Genomic DNA, 21234 nt, shown 5'->3' on the forward strand with positions numbered 1-21234 from the left:
ACACGCGGCTGTGAAGGGGTATTTGCCACGCTGTCCTTCAGCAGTCAGGGTACTGAGTGCAGGAGTTGGGGGCTCCTGGTCTGAGATTGTCAAAGACCAGAGGGACTGATGAGTTCACTCGATGCGGCGACACGGGGCTGTGAAGGGGTGTTTGCCACGCTGTCCTTCAGCAGTCAGGGTACTGAGTGCAGGAGTTGGGAGCTCCTGGTCTGAGATTGTCAGAGACCAGATGGACTGGTGGGTTCACTCGATGAGGCGACACGGGGCTGTGAAGGGGTGTTTGCCACGCTCTCCTTCAGCAGTCAGGGTACTGAGTGCAGGAGTTGGGAGCTCCTGGTCTGAGATTGTCAGAGACCAGAGGGACTGATGAGTTCACACAATGCGGCGACACGGGGCTGTGAAGGGGTGTTTGCCACGCTGTCCTTCAGCAGTCAGGGTACTGAGTGCAGGAGTTGGGAGCTCCTGGTCTGAGATTGTCAGAGACCAGAGGGACTGATGAGTTCCCTCAATGCGGCGACACGGGGCTGTGAAGGGGTGTTTGCCACGCTGTCCTTCAGCAGTCAGGGTACTGAGTGCAGGAGTTGGGAGCTCCTGGTCTGAGATTGTCAGAGACCAGAGGGACTGATGAGTTCACTCGATGCGGCGACACGGGGCTGTGAAGGGGTGTTTGCCACGCTGTCCTTCAGCAGTCAGGGTACTGAGTGCAGGAGTTGGGAGCTCCTGGTCTGAGATTGTCAGAGACCAGAGGGACTGATGAGTTCACTCGATGCGGCGACACGGGGCTGTGAAGGGGTGTTTTCCACGCTGTCCTTCAGCAGTCAGGGTACTGAGTGCAGGAGTTGGGAGCTCCTGGTCTGAGATTGTCAGAGACCAGAGGGACTGATGGGTTCACTCGATGCGGCGACACGGGGCTGTGAAGGGGTGTTTTCCACGCTGTCCTTCAGCAGTCAGGGTACTGAGTGCAGGAGTTGGGAGCTCCTGGTCTGAGATTGTCAGAGACCAGAGGGACTGATGAGTTCACTCAATGCGGCGACACGGGGCTGTGAAGGGGTGTTTGCCACGCTGTCCTTCAACAGTCAGGGTACTGAGTGCAGGAGTTGGGAGCTCCTGGTCTGAGATTGTCAGAGACCAGAGGGACTGATGAGTTCACTCGATGCGGCGACACGGGGCTGTGAAGGGGTGTTTGCCACGATGTCCTTCATCAGTCAGGGTACTGAGTGCAGGAGTTGGGAGCTCCTGGTCTGAGATTGTCAGAGACCAGAGGGACTGATGAGTTTACTCAATGCGGCGACACGGGGCTGTGAAGGTGTGTTTACCACGCTGTCCTTCAGCAGTCAGGGTACTGAGTGCAGGAGTTGGGAGCTCCTGGTCTGAGATTGTCAGAGACCAGAGGGACTGATGAGTTCACTCAATGCGGCGACACGGGGCTGTGAAGGGGTGTTTGCCACGATGTCCTTCATCAGTCAGGGTACTGAGTGCAGGAGTTGGGAGCTCCTGGTCTGAGATTGTCAGAGACCAGAGGGACTGATGAGTTTACTCAATGCGGCGACACGGGGCTGTGAAGGGGTGTTTACCACGCTGTCCTTCAGCAGTCAGGGTACTGAGTGCAGGAGTTGGGAGCTCCTGGTCTGAGATTGTCAGAGACCAGAGGGACTGATGAGTTCACTCAATGCGGCGACACGGGGCTGTGAAGTAGTGTTGGCCACGAGGTCCTTCAGTAGACAGGGTACTGAGTGCAGGAGTTGGGAGCTCCTGGTCTGAGATTGTCAGAGACCACAGGGACTGATGAGTTCACTCGATGCGGCGACACGGGGCTGTGAAGGGGTGTTTTCCACGCTGTCCTTCAGCAGTCAGGGTACTGAGTGCAGGAGTTGGGAGCTCCTGGTCTGAGATTGTCAGAGACCACAGGGACTGATGAGTTCACTCAATGCGGCGACACGGGGCTGTGAAGGGGTGTTTGCCACGCTGTCCTTCAACAGTCAGGGTACTGAGTGCAGGAGTTGGGAGCTCCTGGTCTGAGATTGTCAGAGACCAGAGGGACTGATGAGTTCACTCACTGCGTCGACACGGTGCTGTGAAGGGGTGTTTGCCACGCTGTCCTTCAGCAGTCAGGATACTGAGTGCAGGAGTTGGGGGCTCCTGGTCTGAGATTGTCAGAGACCAGAGGGACTGATGAGTTCACTCGATGCGGCGACACGGGGCTGTGAAGGAGTGTTTGCCACGCTGTCCTTCAGCAGTCAGAGTACTGAGTGCAGGAGTTGGGAGCTCCTGGTCTGATATTGTCAGAGACCAGAGGGACTGAGGAGTTCACTCGATGCGGCGACACGGGGCTGTGAAGGGGTGTTTGCCACGCTGTCCTTCAACAGTCAGGGTACTGAGTGCAGGAGTTGGGAGCTCCTGGTCTGAGATTGTCAGAGACCAGAGGGACTGATGAGTACACTCGATGCGGCGACACGCGGCTGTGAAGGGGTGTTTGCCACGCTGTCCTTCAGCAGTCAGGGTACTGAGTGCAGGAGTTGGGGGCTCCTGGTCTGAGATTGTCAGAGACCAGAGGGACTGATGAGTTCACTCAATGCGGCGACACGGGGCTGTGAAGGGGTGTTTGTCACGCTGTCCTTCAGCAGTCAGGGTACTGAGTGCAGGAGTTGGGAGCTCCTGGTCTGAGATTGTCAGAGACCAGAGGGACTGATGAGTTCACTCACTGCGGCGACATGGGGCTGTGAAGGGGTGTTTGCCACGCTGTCCTTCAGCAGTCAGGGTACTGAGTGCAGGAGTTGGGAGCTCCTGGTCTGAGATTGTCAGAGACCAGAGGGACTGATGAGTTCACTCGATGCGGCGACACGGGGCTGTGAAGGGGTGTTTGCCACGCTGTCCTTCAGCAGTCAGGGTACTGAGTGCAGGAGTTGGGAGCTCCTGGTCTGAGATTGTCAGAGACCAGAGGGACTGATGGGTTCACTCGATGAGGCGACACGGGGCTGTGAAGGGGTGTTTGCCACGCTGTCCTTCAGCAGTCAGGGTACTGAGTGCAGGAGTTGGGAGCTCCTGGTCTGAGATTGTCAGAGACCAGAGGGACTGATGAGTTCACTCACTGCGGCGACACGGGGCTGTGAAGGGGTGTTTGCCACGCTGTCCTTCAGCAGTCAGGGTACTGAGTGCAGGAGTTGGGACACTATTCTCTTTGAGATAGCATGAGCCGCGCTGCCCAGTAAGTCCCCTGAATTAACCCTAATCTTGTCAAAGGACAATTTACAAGCTGCCCGCCTGCACGTCTTCAGACTGTGGTGAAAGCGGATCAGCCGGAGGAAACCCATGTGATCACGGTGAGAACCTGCAAACTCTCAAAAACTTTCAAAAGTTGAAACCGGGTAGTTCCAACTGTAAAGAGTTGTGTTAACCACTATGGAGCCTTTGTAAAAGTCTTTGGCGAGACTGTGTTTGCAGGACAAAGTATAGTTCTAGCTACTATGTTTGAAAAGGCTTGATTAAAGTGGAAATAGTGCGGGGAAGATTTGCGAGTGTGTTGTCAGGGCCAGAAGGCCTCAGTGCTGGGGAGAGGATGCCACTCTATGTCTTTACTCCCTGGAATGTAGGAAACTGAGCAGCGACCTTACAGAAGTGTTTTAAATTATGAAGGGCAGTGAAGCCTCGCTATCCCGTCACTCAGAGCTCTCTCTCCCATTCCCTTATTCGTGATCCATCTTATCCTCAGCGGGCGGCAATTTCGCAATTTCCCACAACCTCACCACCCCATTCCCCGTTCCGCCAGTATTGAGTGAATCACTGGCCAACTCTCCCAGTCCCGTCACTCCTGATCCCCGCAGCTCCCTGTGCCCTCGCTCCGACCTTATTGCCGTCCACCTCATCATGGGTGGCGGCCATTTTGTGCTCGGTACAGTTGCCGCCCGACCATCCGACGTCGTCGAATACGTAGCAGCCTAAAGCTCATTATCCGCTCACTCCTCTCGCCGTTCATTCAATCCTAACCATCCTCAACCATCGCTCCTCACCATCCTCAACAATCCCTCCTCACCATCCTCAACCATCCCTCCTTACCATCCTCAACCATCCCTCCTCACCATCCTCAACCATCCCTCCTCACCATACTCAACATTCCCTCCTCACCAGCCTCAACCATCCCTCCTCACCATCCTCAACAATCCCTCCTCACCATCCTCAACCATCCCTCCTTACCATCCTCAACCATCCCTCCTCACCATCCTCAACCATCCCTCCTCACCATACTCAACATTCCCTCCTCACCAGCCTCAACCATCCCTCCTCACCATCCTCAACTATCCCTCCTCACCATCCTCAACCATCCCTCCTCACCATCCTCAACAATCCCTCCTCACCATCCTCAACAATCCCTCCTCACCATCCTCAACCATCCCCCCTTACCATCCTCAACCATCCCTCCTCACCATCCTCAACCATCTCTCCTTACCATCCTCAACCATCCCTCCTCACCATCCTCAACCATCCCTCCTCACCATCCTCAACCATCCCTCCTTACCATCCTCAACCATCCCTCCTCACCAGCCTCAACCATCCCTCCTCACCATCCTCAACAATCCCTCCTCACCATCCTCAACCATCCCTCCTCACCATCCTCAACCATCCCTCCTCACCATCCTCAACAATCCCTCCTCACCAGCCTCAACCATCCCTCCTCACCATCCTCAACCATCCCTCCTCACCATCCTCAACCATCCCTCCTTACCATCCTCACTTTCCCCTCGCTTTCCTCTCTCCCGGAAGTCAATCTAAACTTCTGCCGGGAGATATTTTCCGACATGAATTGTAAAACCAACATCTACTATGAGTGATGTACACCCCAGTCCCCAGGGTGTTTGCACTCCTCCGTGTGTCAGTCCCTCCAGGCCCATTTGTAATCTGTCCATCACCCGCTCCCTCAGCAAACTTCGAGCCGAACGCAATAGGTGACTTTTAACAGGGAGAATCTCCACGAATGTGTCTGACAAGATGTGGATCAACAACCGTTCCTTGTGAATTGATGTCAACCGTGGGCCACAGGTTTCTTGTGGCGACAGCTGCGCGAATGGGAAATTAATAATTTTTTAATGTTACCAATGTCAAAAACTCTCCGGAATCGCGAAGCTCTCGGAAAATATATGACTGAAGACTTTCAGAAATCCTGTGGGGGCAAATTGTCGAACGTGTTTGTTTGACTTCAGCAGAAAGGCGACTCCCTGCACCCGGACAGGTGAGGGATGTTCGAGTTGAAACTCGTCCTGAGCTGGGAAGCTTCATTCTCACACAGGGTGGAGCTCAGAACCTTCCAGAACCCGAGATGGATCAAATCCTCGGACTGGGATTCGCTGAATTAAACAAAGAACCTCCGTCCCATTGGTTGTGATGGAACTGCAAGGAGGGAAATTGTTTGACCTACGCGGAAGTTCAGACAGAACCTACCCGCGTCCGCGAGAGACGGTTAACGCAGCCTTTGATATTCCTGTCTGTGGTTCCTCCATTTGCCCCCAGTTCCATCTCCCCCCGCTGCCGGACATACCCCGGGCCGCCGAGGGTGCGCGCACCAGAAATGCGGCCATGTACGCTTATTCCAGCTCAATCGGACCAGTGTATCTGTAATGCCCGACGGACACTGTATAAACAAATAGCCTCGGAGGTAGCAGCTTCGACTGAAATCTCTGTACATGGTGAGCACACCGCTCACCCGGGACCGCACTGAACTCCGTCCGGTTTCAACATCGCAGTAAGTGTTGTCTCCGATTCTTCAGAACCAGGGAGCGTTCACAGCGGGGTTCGGACCGGGAGGGAATTCAATGGCAGGAAGGAGCTCTGAAATGTTCAAGTTAACGAATTAATTACTGAGCAAACGGATTAGGAGAAGCGACGTCATTACCTTCAATCAAAACATTGTCCTGTTGGTTTCTACTGAGTCAGTACTGTAGAACGTTTCACACCGACAGTGATATCCGACATGTCCCACGGGACAGGGTTCCGTCTCTGATCTCTCTCTCTCTCTCTCTCTCTCTCTCTCTCTCTCTCTCTCTCTCTCTCTCTCTCTCTCTCTCTCTCTCTTTCTCTCTCTGTTCTCTCTCTCTCTCTGTCTCTGATCTCTCTCTCTCTCGCTCTCGCTCATACACACACACACAGACACACACACGCACGCGCGCGCGCACACACACACACACACACAATAAAACTAACTACTCAAAATTACAGAGATAACAGAGAAACCGTGAGATTTTACTGTTTGGATAGTCTCAGTTAAGAATGCGGCTGATCGGTTCTTTCAAATAATTTTTTTCTGAAAAAGGATATTAAAGCCACAGATGATTAGTTGTTGAGATAAATTAGAATACTGGAAACTCACAAAGTGTGATAGCAATTGTGACAAGTCGGCATTCAGATTGCTGACACGGGAGAACTTTCTCTCCTCTGTCACGGTGTTTTATTGATATCCCCCTGGAACAGTAAGATTTGACTACAATATTCAGCCTGCTTTGCTGACAGTTGAAGGGAGGGGAGGAATGTTGAACCGTTTGGATTTGTTTTCAGCAGAAACGCCGCTCCCTGATCCGAGGAATGTCTGCGTGTCGGAATCCGTCCTGCGGACGGGCAGCAGCTTGCACACAGAAAGTCGCGCTGTGAGTCTCACAGAACAGCAGCACCGGCTCCTCGCCCGATTCTCTGCTATGAAGTTGGAAGAAAACGACTTGAAAATATATCCACACGGAGACTGAATATTCTTAGCGAATTAAGGTGAGAATAATTCAGCTTCTGATATTTGTTTCCGATCTTTATTTCAAATCGATGCATGATTTGCGTTTTGCATCGGTGATCAATAACTCATTCGCACCATTTTAACCCTCTTCCGGCGGCGATATCATTTGTGATCCTACACTTCCTTGTCAGCATTACTGAGATTTTCCACAGCTTATGCCACGATTAAAAACAGATCTGAAACCAAGGGTTCCGATTTCAAAGCAAGCGTGTGAAAAATCTGTTTGGACAACACGTTTCCCGCTTCCAAAGCTTGTCATTTCAGATGAATGCATGTTATCTTTCCCTTTCAGACTGTGTTTATTGTGGGTGCTTCCAACTGATCCGCTCGACATCCTGTAGAAGCAAAGATTTTGATTCTGTTCAAGGCCACGGCACACAGTAAACAGCGGGGGTGGGGGCGGTGCTGGGAAAAGGGGGGTGGGCGGGCTGACCGGTTACAGAAAGAGACAGGCGGCAGGCTGCATTACGGAGCGAAAACCATGATTTTATTGTACGGGGCAGAAGGCTGGATGGGCCGAGTGGCCGATTTCTGCGTGGTATATTGACAGTAAAGATCTGACTCCAGAGTTACTGGAAAACTATATAACAATTACGAACCATCACATATATAAAGTACCTGTCGCCGAAATAAAAACAAACATTGAAGGCAGAAGGCGACGCCCTGCATCGGGACAGGTGAGGGATGTTCGAGTTGAAACTCGTCCTGAGCTGGGAAGCCCCGTTCTCACACAGGGTGGAGCTCAGAACCTCCTAGAACCCGAGATGGATCAGATCCTCGGTCTGGGATTGGCTGAATTAAACAAAGAACCTCCGCCTCATTGGTTGTGATGGAACTGCAAGGAGGGAAATTGTTTGACCTACGCGGAAGTTCACACAGAACCTACCTGCGTCCGCGAGAGACGGTTAACGCGGCCTTTGATATTCCTGTCTGTGTTTCCTCTATTTGCCCGCAGTTCCGTCTCCCCCCGCTGTCGGACATACCCCGGGCCGCCGAGGGTGCGCGCACCAGAACTGCGGCCATGTACGCTTATTCCAGCTCAATCGGACCAGTGTATCTGTAATGCCCGACGGACACTGTATAAACAAATAGCCTCGGAGGGAGCAGCTTAGACTGAAATCTCTGTACATGGTGAGCACACCGCTCACCCGGGACCACACTGAACTCCGTCCGGTTTCAACATCGCAGTAAGTGTTGTCTCCAATTCCTCAGAACCAGGGAGCGTTCACAGCGGGGTTCGGACCGGGAGGGATTTCAATGGCTGGAAGCAGCTCTGAAATGTTCAAGTTAACGAATTAATCACTGAGCAAACGGATTAGGAGAAGCGATGTCATTACCTTCAATCAAAACATTGTCCTGTTGGTTTCTACTGAGTCAGTACTGTAGAACGTTACACACCGACAGTGACATCCGAAATGTCCCACGGGGCTGGGTTCCGTCTCTGATCTCTCTCTCTCTCTCTCTCTCTCTCTCTCTCTCTCTCTCTCTCTCTCTCTCTCTCTCTCTCTCCCTCCCTCTCCCTCTCATCTCTATCTCTCTCTCCGTCACACACACACATTCACACACACACACACACACACACACACACACACACACATACACTCTCACACACACAGACACACACACACACATACACACACACACACACACACACAGACACACACACACACATACACTCACACACACACACACAGACACACACACACACAGACACACACACTCACACACACAGACACACAGACCGTCACACACACACACAGACACACACACACACACATACACTCACACAGACACACACTCACACATACTCAGACACACACACTCACACACACACAGTCACACACACATACACACACAGACACACACACACTCACACACACAGACACACACACAGTCACACACACAGACTCACACACACACACACTCACGCACACACACACTCACACAGACACACAGACACACACACACAGACACACACACTCACACACAGACACACACACACAGTCACACACACAGACACACACACAGACTCACACACACACTGACACACACACACACACAGTCACACACACACACAGACTCACACACACACTCACACACTCACACACACACACACTCACACAGACACACACACAGACACACACACCGTCACACACACACACACATACACTCACACAGACACACACTCACACAGACTCAGACACACACACTCACACACACACTCACACACACAGACACACACACACAGTCACACACACATACACACACAGACACACACACACTCACACCCACAGACACACACACACAGTCACACACACACACAGACTCACACAGACACACAGACACTCACACACACACACACACTCACACAGACACACAGACACACACACACAGTCACACACACAGACACACACACAGACTCACACACACACTCACACACACACACACACACACACAGTCACACACACACAGACTCACACACACACGCACACACACTCACACACACTCACTCACACACACACACACACACACACACACACACACACACACACACAGACACACACACACACTAAAACTAACTACTCAAAACAACAGAGAAAACGTGAGATTTTACTGTTTGGATTGTCTCAGTTAAGAATGCGGCAGATCGGCTAATTCCATTATTTTTATTTTTCTTAGAAAGAAAGATATTAAATCCACAGATGATTAAGGGTTGAGATAAATTAGAATACTGGAAACTCACAAAGTCTGATAACAATTGTGACAAGTCGGCATTCAGATTGCTGACACTGGGGAACTTTCTCTCCTCTGTCACCGAGTCTTATTGATATCCCCCTGGTACAGTAAGATTTGACTACAACATTAAGCCTGCTTTGCTGACAGTTGAAGGGAGGGGAGGAATGTTGAACCGTTTGGATTTGTTTTCAGCAGAAACGCCGCTCCCTGATCCGAGGAATGTCTGCGTCTCGGAATCCGTCCTGCGGACGGGCAGCAGCTTGCGCACAGAAAGTCGCGCTGTGAGTCTCACAGAACAGCAGCACCGGCTCCTCGCCCGATTCTCTGCTATGAAGTTGGAAGAAAACGACTTGAAAATATATCCACACGGAGACTGAATATTCTTAGCGAATTCAGGTGAGAATAATTCAGCTTCTGATATTTGTTTCCGATCTTTATTTCAAATCGATCCATGATCTGTGTTTTGCATCGGTGATCAATAACTTATTCGCTCCATTTTAACCCCCTTCCGGCGGCGATATGATTTGTGATCCTACACTTTCTTGTCAGCATTACTGAGATTTTTCACAGCTTCTGCCACGATTAAAAACGGATCTGAAACCAAGGGTTCCGATTTCAAAGCAAGTGTGTCAAAACTCTGTTAGGACAACACGTTTCCCGTTTCGAAAACTTGGCATTTCAGATGAATTCATGTTATCTTTTCCTTTGAGACTGTGTTTATTCTGGGTGCTTCCAACGGATCCGCTCGACATCCTGTAGAAGCAAAGATTTTGACTCTGTTCAAGGCCACGGCACACAGTGAACAGCGGGTGTGGGGGCGGTGGTGGGAAAAGGGGTTGGGGGGCTGACCGGTTACAGAAAGAGACAGGCGGCAGGCGACATTACGGTGCGAAAGCCATGATTTTATTGTACGGGGCAGAACGATGGATGGGCTGAGTAGCCGATTTTTGGTATATTTCCGGTAAAGATCTGACTCCAGATAGTAAATGTCGAACTCCAGAATTACTGTAACATTGTTTACTGTAGTACAGGAAGGAAGAGAGCGCGTTGGGCCGTAAATGGGGTCGGGCCACCGGGGGCGATCCTCAACGTTGCAGGAAGTGCTGGCCGGTTTGAGGTCCGAGAAACCCAAGGGGTCCCAGGGGAGTAGGGACCCCTGTTTGAGGGGATGGACAGGGAGAGTAAGCCTTCGGGGGACGACCAGCGCAGTGGGCTGGTAGTGGCGGGCGTCCCGGGAGAGGAGGGGCGACTGGTAGCGTGTGCTATAACTGTGGGAAAGAGGGGCATTTCCGGCGGGAATGTGAACAGTCAGGGGTGTGCTACAGCTGTGGCGAAGGGGGACACTTTCGGAGGGATTGTGAGAGACAAGACGTCCCGAGGTAGGCAAGCTCCCGGGCGAATAAGAACGGAGAGGAGTCGGGAAACTTAGGAGAGACTCAGTGAGGGAACGGACTGGGGTCTCTGGAGGAACACATTGCTAGAAATCAGCCAGGGGACCAGCGAAAGCCCAAGCGTGGGCCTACCGATAGAGGGAGTTTACGCAAAAGCCATCCTCGACACAGGATGTCAGGTTACCTTATTGCACCGGCCGTTCTACAACAAATATCTAAAGCACTTGTCAGTAACCCCATTTGAGGCACTGGAGATTTCGGGTGTAAGAGACAGTGATTATCCGTGTACCTGTCAGTGAGATTGGAATTCTCGGAGGGCGATGAGGGAGTGTCTGAAGCCATTGAGACGCCGGTGTTGGTTTGTCCGGACCCGGTGGAAACAGGTGTCGCTCTGCCCTTCTGCTGGGGACTAATTCCCCTCTTGTGAACGGCTCCTGGGAGCCGGTAAGGAGAAGGCGCTGGAGAACTTTCTGGAGACCCTCTCGGTACACCCAGTGTTTCAAGCGGTGTTTCGAGCTGGATCCTGAGTGCAAACGAGTGTCGGTGTGGTGTACGCAAGGGAGGTCTAAAGTGATACGGCAGGGGAGGTGGCACTAGTGATGGGGACCCTCAGATTCCCCGGAGTGCCGGCGGGCGAAGCCCTGATAGTAGACGCCCCGCACGATCTCGAGGGGGAGACACGATTTCCGGCGGGGGTGCTGGTGAGGCCCGAAGTGCAGAGGCCAGCGGTGGTACCTGCGAGACGGATGGCCGTCAGTGTCAGGAACACTACGGCAGGAGAAATCACCTTTAAGAGAGGGATCCCGCTGGCGCATTTGTTCCCGGTGACGGTAATGTCTAACGCCCCTGTGAGGCCCACGAGGGGGATGGATTGGAAAACAGAGGAAAGCTGACCGCTGAGGCCTTTAACTTTGGGGATTCTCCTGTGTCGCCGGAGCAGAAACGCAGGCTGGCGGAGAAGACTTTGAAGCTGGAAGATGTTTTTTCTCTTGGCGAATTCGATGTGGGTTGCTCCAAGAGCACTCGCCATATCATTCGAGTGACTGAGGACACCCCGTTCAGAGAGAGGTCACGGCGACTGGCCCCTGCAGATGTGGAAGACGTGCAGCAACACTTGTGCAAGTTGAAGGAAACTGGAATCATCACTGAGTCTCGAAGCCCCTATGCGTCCCCCATAGTAGTGGCCCGGAAGAAGATGAGAAGGGTACGCATGTGTGCGGACTATCGGACTTTCAACCGGCGAACTGTCGCTGACCAGTATATCAAATATGGGATATTAATTGCCCAGCAATAAAATCTAAAATTTGGCAATGCCAATCCACCGTCCTTTTTTAACTTCTGTAAATGTCTTTTACCTAACCTAGAATTTTTATTCTGCCAGAAATACATGAAGAAATTTTTCAATGAACATTGTCAAAAAAAGATTTCAGAATAAAAATTGGTACCGCTTGAAATATATATAAGAACATAGGTAAAAAATCACCTTAAAACCATTAATCCGACTTATCAATGATAAAGACAATGGTGAACATTTTGTAAACAAATATTTAATGTGATCAATTAAGGGTAAAAAATTAACCTTAAAAAAATCCTATGCTTTTTCTTGTAATTTTAATCTCTAAGTATATAAAATAAACAGTAACTAATTTAAAATGCAAATTTCTGTAAATTGGAACCTGCCTATTTAGGGGGAACAATTCACTCTTATTAAGATTCAATTTATACCCGGAAGAATTACTAAACTGAGCCAACAATGATATAACTGCAGTAATGGATTTCTCAGGATCAGAAATGTATAATAACAAGTTGTCTGCATATTATGATAACTTACGGATATCCATCCCGCGATTAATGCCAAAAATGTTAGGTGATTCTCTAATAGCAATTGCCAAAGGTTCCAGCGCAATATCAAATAATAATGGACTAAGAGGACAACCTTGCCTGGTAACCCGAAATAAGCAAAAAAAGTGAGGTGCCGGAGACAATTTTCCACAATATGTACCAGTCACACACAGAATATCTACATAGTTCAACAAAGACCGATCATGAGTCACCATGGCATTGTGCATGGAAAGTTGTGTTCAACAATACTTTTTTAACATTTTTGAAGATGATTGTCAATGAGTGTGGGGGAGTGGGTATTGTACATTGGCAAGCTGCCTCATGACAGCTTGGTCTGGAAGATAACATCCCATGCGGTACAGAGACACAGCTAGTTGGGTTCAAAAGTTGCCTTGCAGCTAGCAAGCAAAGAGTGGTGGATGAAGGTTTCTCCTCAGAGTGGAGGCGGGTAACTAGTGGTGTACCGCGAGGCTACAGGTTGGGACATTTGATTTTCATTATTTGATAGCAATGATCAGAATGCAAGTGCACAAGGCTTGACCAGAAATTTCACCGATGACAGACAATTAGTAGATGGTACTCACGGTGAATATTATCGTCGCTTATAGGGGATCTAAATGGGCAGAGGATGGGAAATAGATTCCAAAACCAACCCGAGCAGCAACGGTTTCATGCAGAGGCTGGTGATTATGTGGCGGGAACTGCCAGAGGAAGTGGATGAGGTAGACACAATTATATAATTCCAGAAGCAGTTGGGATGTGAAGATGGAAGGAAGAGGCCAGGAGGAAAACGGGCCCAACTTAGAAAATTAGGACCATCTCAGTGTACACTGTGGTCAGCATTGTCTCGATGGGCTGAAGGGTCAGTATCTGTGCTCTGTTTCTCTGTGCCTCTATCGGAAGGATGCTCTAAATATCACTGGACAGACATACAGACATGGTTTGGGAGTTGATGCGAACTGCGGCTCTGATACAGTGAATGGCTGTACTGTCACATTTGCAAAGTAATCCAACTCTCTCTGACTCACTGTCTGCTTGTTGTGTTTAATTCAGGGCATCACCAGCAAGTGGAGCTGTCCTGCACCGGGATCAGAGTGTAAACAAGACGACGACAATCAACAACCATCAGTCAGAATCAGAATGGCTACAGGTATGTTCACCTGGACCTTTATAACTAAACTTCTGCCCTGTTGGTGCACAATAGTTCAGATGAAGAAGCTTACACAGGCGCTAACAGGGCAGAGAAAAAGTTTCATCAAGCAGTGTCATTGATCCCACTGGTAAAGTGATTTGTGTAATGGATCGGTCCAACAGTTCCAGCGCAGGGACCTGACACCAGTAATGGTCGAATGACTCCACTCACCAGGCAAAGCTTCACCTGAGTGAAAGGAGCCGGAGACCCTGAATCAGCAGGTTGAGAGTGAAACACAAACAGGAATGTGACAGCGGTGTTGTTTGTTATGTAAAAGTCTACAGACAGACGGACATACTTTATTGATCCCGAGGGAAATTGGATTTCGTTACAGTCGCACCAACCACGGATAGTGTAGAAATATAGCAATATAAAACCATATATAATAATAAGTTAATCATGCCAAGTGGAAATAAGTCCAGGACCCGCCTATTGGCTCAGGGTGTCTGACACTCCGAGGGAGGAGTTGTAAAGTTTGATGGCCACAGGCAGGAATGACTTCCTATGACGCTCAGTGTTGCATCTCGGTGGAATGAGTCTCTGGCTGAATGTACTCCTGTGCCTAACCAGTACATTATGGAGTGGAGGGGAGTATTTTCCAAGATGGCATGCAACTTGGACCGCATCCTCTTTTCAGACACCACCGTCAGAGAGTCCAGTTCCACCCCTACAACATTATCTAGGTTCAGGGTTTGTTGCACATCAGGGCCTGTTTAGAGGTGAAAGACATCTTCAACTTTCATTTACAAAATTCAGAGGCAGGTGACAAGAGCATTTCGTGGATTTCAAAGATTGTGCGATAATACAACATTTCATGTTTTGTCAGGGCAGCTCTCAACTCCCCCCTCGCTGCGCAAAGTAGATGAGGGGAGTTTTCCGAACTCTGTTTTCTGTAGCCGAGCCGAGAACATTGCTAGCCTTGGAAATGGCTGAGGATCAGGAGACACTTCATTTGTGGTCTGCATCGGTTTGTCACTGTCTGGTATGGAGGGGCTACTGCACAGGACCGAGAGAAGCTGCCGGAAGTTGTAGATCTTCAGGGAGCGGTGTCTCAGAAAGGCAGCGTCCATTATTAAGGACGTCCAGCACCCAGGGCATGCCCTTTTCTCACTGTTACCATCAGGGAGGAGGTACAGAAGCCTGAATGCACACACTCAGCGATTCAGGAACAGATTCGTCCTCTCTGCCATCCCATTCCTAAATGGACATTGAATCTTTGGACACTACCTAACTTTGTTCAAAATACACAGTCTTTCTGTTTTTGCACATTTAAAAAAAAATCTATTCAATATACGTAATTGGTTTACTTGTTTACTTTTTTTTAAAAAAAATATTCATTATTATTTTTTTCTCTGCTAGATTACCTATTGCATTGAACTGCTGCTGCTAAGTTAACAAATTTCACGTCACATGCCGGTGATAATAAACCTGATTCTGATTCTGTTTTACGTGTGCAAGTTTACCCTTCAAGCTCCCGTGTTCCGGGACAAACTGTCCCAGCCGAACTGGATAACAAACAAACCCATCCGGTAACGTACTTGTGAATCTCCCCGACACTCTTCCCAGCTGAATCACATCCATCCTGTAGATTGTTAGCAACTGCATCCTTAGCAAATGCAAAGTTCTCTCAGTGAGATTTTGTTTAGCTACTGGAACTGCACGCACGACTCTCCCTTTGCCAATGAATTGTATAGTTGCTACATGACAATTATTATTCAGGAGACGGGATGGGACCCAGGGGACCAGGCATCATGGGCTTCAAGGTTATGTTCAATCTGTAACCCAGGGGACTGGACGTTGTCCATCTCAAGGCAGAGGTCAGTCTTTGACCCAGGGGACAAGACAGTGTGTGACAAAGCAACCGGAGAACGTTTGATCTGGAAGATCGGACTACGAGTAATCCAGTGGCTTGTCTGTGAGTGATACAGGTGACTGGACAGTTTGTGATCCAGGGAGATTTATGTCTGTGGGAGATAATCCCAGTGATAATTCCCGGTATCTGCTGATGCCGTTCCATTAATAACCGCTGGTTATTGGTGTGTTCAACAAATGCATATCAGTATTACTGTGTCTACCCAGTTCTTTTTCTGGGAGTCGATGTGTCCACTCACTGGCTTACGGGGATGGTCACCTGGCAGGATGTGTGGTTCACATTCACCAGCTCAGTCTCACTCCAAATCCGGTCAGCCGGAGTCCCGGCCCCATTGCAGACACCCGTTGTGAATCCTTGTTCGAGCATAAATCACTCTAAACCTGCAATTCATCATTTACTGCAGGTGGGAAATTAAATCGGGTACAGAAAGTACTCAAGAGGCTTTTACCAGGCAGCTCATCGGGGGAAGATGATCGGGACACGGGAAGCAAGGTTCCAAAGCAGGGTCAGATTGAGAGCAATGTCCCAATGGAATGCGGTCCGGCCGCAGAGGAGGAGGAGCAAATTCAGCCCAGAGACAGTGACGTCAGAGACACTGAGCAGGACCCTGGACCCAGCACAAGTGAGGCGACTGCCTGTCAGCCCAGAGACAGTGATGTCAGAGACACTGAGCAGGACCCTGGAACCGGCACAAGTGAGGCGACTGCCTGTCAGCCCAGAGACAGTGACGTCAGAGACACTGAGCAGGACCCTGGAACCGGCACAAGTGAAGCGACTGCCTGTCAGCTCGGAAGCTCATTAAACACGGAATTGTCAAGTGCCCAACAGGGAGTGGGTGAGTGAAGCATGAGGGTGATGTGTTCGCAGAATGAGGTGGGAAGTGGGTAAATGTGATTCCTTGTTGGAGGGTTGGTCAGAGAGGGGAAAGTGTGGTCGTGGTGCATGCAGTGTAGTGTGGCACCGGTTACCGCACTACAGGAAATGTCCTACCTGTTCTGAGGATTTCCAGGATGTGTATCGGAGGAAATGCAGCTATCCGGATCAGAGAGTATGTCCAGGATATGAGTTATGGGAAATGTATTCGACAGGATAGAGAGAGTATCTCTGGGAAGCGACTATCATTGACAGTCCCAACATATATTGCCCATTTTAAACTGAAATCGGTGAGTGGGAGGGACCGTGGGAGAGACAGGTTTCTGGTGAATGGGTTCCTTCTGGGAACGTCTAGCACAGCGCATTGATGGGTCGGTTTTTTAAGGCCAGTGTTGGAGATTAGGGCAAAATACGTGTTTCCAGCTGAAAGCAGGTAAACATTGAGGTTCAAGAGATGACTGGTTTGTTGAGTTTGGTGAAGCAGTGGAGACAAGCGATATTTGAGTTTGTGACTACATTCCCATTTTATATTCGCAGAGCCAGAGTTTACAATCTCCGACCTCCTGGCAGAGGGGGGCGAGTATCGACTGTACCAACTGACAAAGTTCTACAGGGAGAGACTGAAACATGCAATTGAAGAGAAAGTTGAACGACTCGGTTGGATGTTGACAAAGGAGGGACATTTCAGTAGAGAAGAAAATGAGGTGAGTGTATTTAGAGTATTGTCACTGAACTTCTGGTATCAAAGGGAATAGTGATCAATATTAATCTCCTGTACTTGCTAGGAGTTCTACCTGGCATTAAAGACTTTGATCTCTGACTTCTCTTCAGTAGATCTGTTTCAGCTGTTCAGGTGGGGAGCACTGGGAACTGCAGGTTCAGAGTCACCTTCTCCTCTCACACCTGCTGTATTTATCAGTGTGCCGGACCTCAGTCAGACCTTTGTCTTCAGTAGATCTGTTTCAGCTGTTCAGGTGGGGAGCACTGGGAACTGCAGGTTCAGAGTCACCTTCTCCTCTCACACCTGCTGTATTTATCCGTGTACCGGACCTCAGTCAGACCTTTGTCTTCAGTAGATCTGTTTCGGCTGTTCAGGTGGGGAGCACTGGGAACTGCAGGTTCAGAGTCACCTTCTCCTCTCACACCTGCTGTATTTATCAGTGTACCGGACCTCAGTCAGACCTTTGTCTTCAGTAGATCTGTTTCGGCTGTTCAGGTGGGGAGCACTGGGAACTGCAGGTTCAGAGTCACCTTCTCCTCTCACACCTGCTGTATTTATCAGTGTACCGGACCTCAGTCAGACCTTTGTCTTCAGTAGATCTGTTTCAGCTGTTCAGGTGGGGAGCACTGGGAACTGCAGGTTCAGAGTCACCTTCTCCTCTCACACCTGCTGTATTTATCAGTGTACCGGACCTCAGTCAGACCTTTGTCTTCAGTAGATCTGTTTCGGCTGTTCAGGTGGGGAGCACTGGGAACTGCAGGTTCAGAGTCACCTTCTCCTCTCACACCTGCTGTATTTATCAGTGTACCGGACCTCAGTCAGACCTTTGACAAGGTTCCGCACGGAAGGTTAGTTAGGAAGGTTCAATCGTTAGGTATTAATATTGAAGTAATAAATGGATTCAACAGTGGCTGGATGGGAGATGCCAGAGAGTAGTGGTGGATAACTGTTTGTCAGGTTGGAGGCCGTTGACTAGTGGTGTGCCTCAGGGATCTGTACTGGGTCCAATGTTGTTTGTCATATACATTAATGATCTGGATGATGGGGTGGTACATTGGATTACTAAGTATACAGATGATACTAAGATAGGTGGCGTTGTGGAAAATGAAGTAGTTTTCAAATCTTACAGAGAGATTTAGGACAGTTAGAAGAGTGGGCTGAAAGTTTGCAGATTGAGTTTAATGCTGATAAGTTTGAGGTGCTTTATTTTTGTAGTACTAATCAAAATAGGACACACATGGTAAATAGTAGGGCGTTGAAGAGTGCAGTATAACACAGTGAACTAGTAATAATGGTGCATAGTTCCCTGAAGGTGGAATCTCATGTGGATAGGGTGGTGAAGAAAGCTTTTGGTATGCTGGCCTTTTTAAATCAGAGCATTGAGTGCAGGAGTTGGGAAGTAAAGATAAATTGTACAAGGCATTTGTAAGGCCAAATTTGGAGTATTGTGTACAGTTCTGGCCACCGAATTATTCATAAAGATGTCAACAAAATATAGAGTGTACAGAGGAGATTTACTAGAATGTTACCTGGGTCTCAGCACCTAAGTACAGAGAAAGGTTGAACAAGTTAAGTCTTTATTCTTTACAGCGTTGAAGTTTCAGGGGGGGGGCATTTGATAGAGGCATTTAAAATTATGAGGGGATAGTGTTGATATGGATAGGCTTTTTCCATTGAGAGTAGGCGAGATTCAAACAAATGGACATGAGTTGAGAGTTGGGGGCAAAAGTTAAGGGGTAACACGAGGGGGAACTTCTTTACTCAGAGAGTGGTAACTGTGTGGAATGAGCTTACAGTAGAAGTGGCAAAGACAGGTTCAATATTGTCATTTTAAAAAATGGATATGTACATAGACAGGAAGGGAATGGAGGGTTATGGGCTGAGTGCAGGTAGATGGAACTAGGTGAGAGTAAGCGCTCGGCACGGACTGTGTTACTGTGCTGTAATAGTCATATCGTTGTATGACATAAGTGCAAGGGCTGCATATCTGGACTGTTGAACAGGCATTCAGTCTAAAATTAATTTTGCATCTTATCAGGACCGTCGGTCAAATTCACCTCAGCTCATTAATCCAGGATGAATATTAATCTGTGAGATTCGCCATGTCTGTCCATCTACTCCACAATAAATTAATTGTTTGCTTTTCTAGAAAGTCACTGAACTGACAGAGAAGGGAAACCGGACAGAGAGCTCCAGACTCTTCCTCAGTTTGGTGATGGGCAAAGGCTCCCGGGCCCGGAGGGCGATGTGGGAATCCTTTGTGATGTGGAGGACTGAGTTACCGAAGTTGGACAGGATACTGAGGGAAATACAGGAGCTCGGTATGTTAAAAACACGCACTGAACCCAAAGGCACATTAAATGGTTGCAATTATTTTAGTTCTGTTTTCATGAACTCTTTTTTTGATTTAAACAGGTCCTGACCCAGAGGAATACATGAACATCGCACAAGGGTTGTCTGAGTTACCCACTGAACTGACAGGTGAGTGATGAAATGCTCAGTTCAAACCACATCTCAAATGTTAGACTGTGACTTGGCAGAATCTGGGAACGAAAATCCACCATCAATCATTCGCCGATCTCTGGTTTCAGGTTACAATTCAGATCATCTCTCGTTGCAGCCTGAACATTGTAAAGCGTATTTTTCCAGCTGTTCCAGCTGTTGATGTATTAATCCAGTCCTTGTGTCTCTGAACCCTCCACTCCGGGTCCTAACGCTCTGGAAATCCCCACACACCCCAGACAGGCTCCTGACACACTGTATGACCCAGTCCAGGTGACGTTTCTCTCTTCAGACCTTTCAGATTCCGAAGCACCTTCTCCTTCGTAATAGCAGCTGCACTCAATTCTGTCCGCTGATGCTCTTTACAATTTGGAATTCTGCTAGTGACTTCCACAGAGTATGTCTGACCTTTCCTTTTGCACCCGTTACTAAATCTACAACTTCATTTTCCAGCGGTTCGATATCAACCCTCTACTTTTTTACTCTTTATATATCTGGGAAAGAACAAAAGAAACACTTTGTTATCCTCTCTTATGCTATTGACCATACCCTCGCATTTCCTGCACATTCACGTATCTCTTGGAGCATCTATAACATAGTTGCCTCCAACACGACCCAGGCTGTAAATTCCAGGTACACACCACCCTGTGAAAAATCTGCCCACATGTACTCTAAATTTACCCCATTTCACCATAACCAAATGCCCTCTGGTATGAGCCATCAATCCCAAGTTGAAAGCAAAATACAGGCTCTCGACCCAAAATCTTATCTCTCAATCTTATAAACATCAGGCAGATCTCTATTCTAACTCCAGAATAAACAATCCAAGTTTCTCAAACCTCTACTTGCCTCACATGGCACCGAATCCAAGCAACATCCTGGTGAACCTGTTCTGCACCCTCTCCAATCATTCCCAGTGCTGGACAATCAGAAGTGAACACAATACTCTAGATGCTCCCTAAAACCATAAGACTTAGGAAGATAATTAAGCCATTCAGCTCAGTGAATTTGCTTTGCAATTTTTCTTAACCCCATTATCCTGCCTTCTCTGAATGCTGACGCTCTTCGAAATCAGGAACATCTCTAAGTAAAGAAACCCCCATTTCCCGCATGTTCTGTTCCTGTTTTGACACCATTGGTGTTTGCAGTGGACACCTGTGACTCCCCAGTGTGTAGCTTTGCCAAAATGCACAGTGTCCTGCTCTCCATATTTCCACACCAGGTCAGCAATAACATCGTCTGTTAATGATGCAAACAATGCTTTAAATATAGTGAAATATTGTAACTGAAGTGCAGTCAGGATTGCAATAGGATATCAGGGGAATGTTCACCTTA

General features: G+C 48.9%; 1 protein-coding gene across 1 annotated transcript in view; it reads left to right on the forward strand.

The window, feature by feature from the left end:
* Nucleotides 1-21234, forward strand: part of LOC140723755 (NACHT, LRR and PYD domains-containing protein 3-like) — a 61060-nt gene that overhangs the window by 34306 nt on the left and 5520 nt on the right. The window contains exons 2-9 of the mRNA XM_073038297.1: nt 6544-6747; nt 7725-7956; nt 9698-9901; nt 13792-13888; nt 16207-16638; nt 17214-17380; nt 19547-19718; nt 19813-19878. Of these exons, the coding sequence (XP_072894398.1) occupies nt 13879-13888; nt 16207-16638; nt 17214-17380; nt 19547-19718; nt 19813-19878 (847 nt within the window). The 5' untranslated portion in view covers nt 6544-6747; nt 7725-7956; nt 9698-9901; nt 13792-13878. The remainder of the gene's footprint in view (nt 1-6543; nt 6748-7724; nt 7957-9697; nt 9902-13791; nt 13889-16206; nt 16639-17213; nt 17381-19546; nt 19719-19812; nt 19879-21234) is intronic.

This window comes from Hemitrygon akajei, unplaced genomic scaffold, assembly GCF_048418815.1.
Source record: "Hemitrygon akajei unplaced genomic scaffold, sHemAka1.3 Scf000132, whole genome shotgun sequence".
Classification (NCBI taxonomy): Eukaryota; Metazoa; Chordata; class Chondrichthyes; order Myliobatiformes; family Dasyatidae; genus Hemitrygon; species Hemitrygon akajei.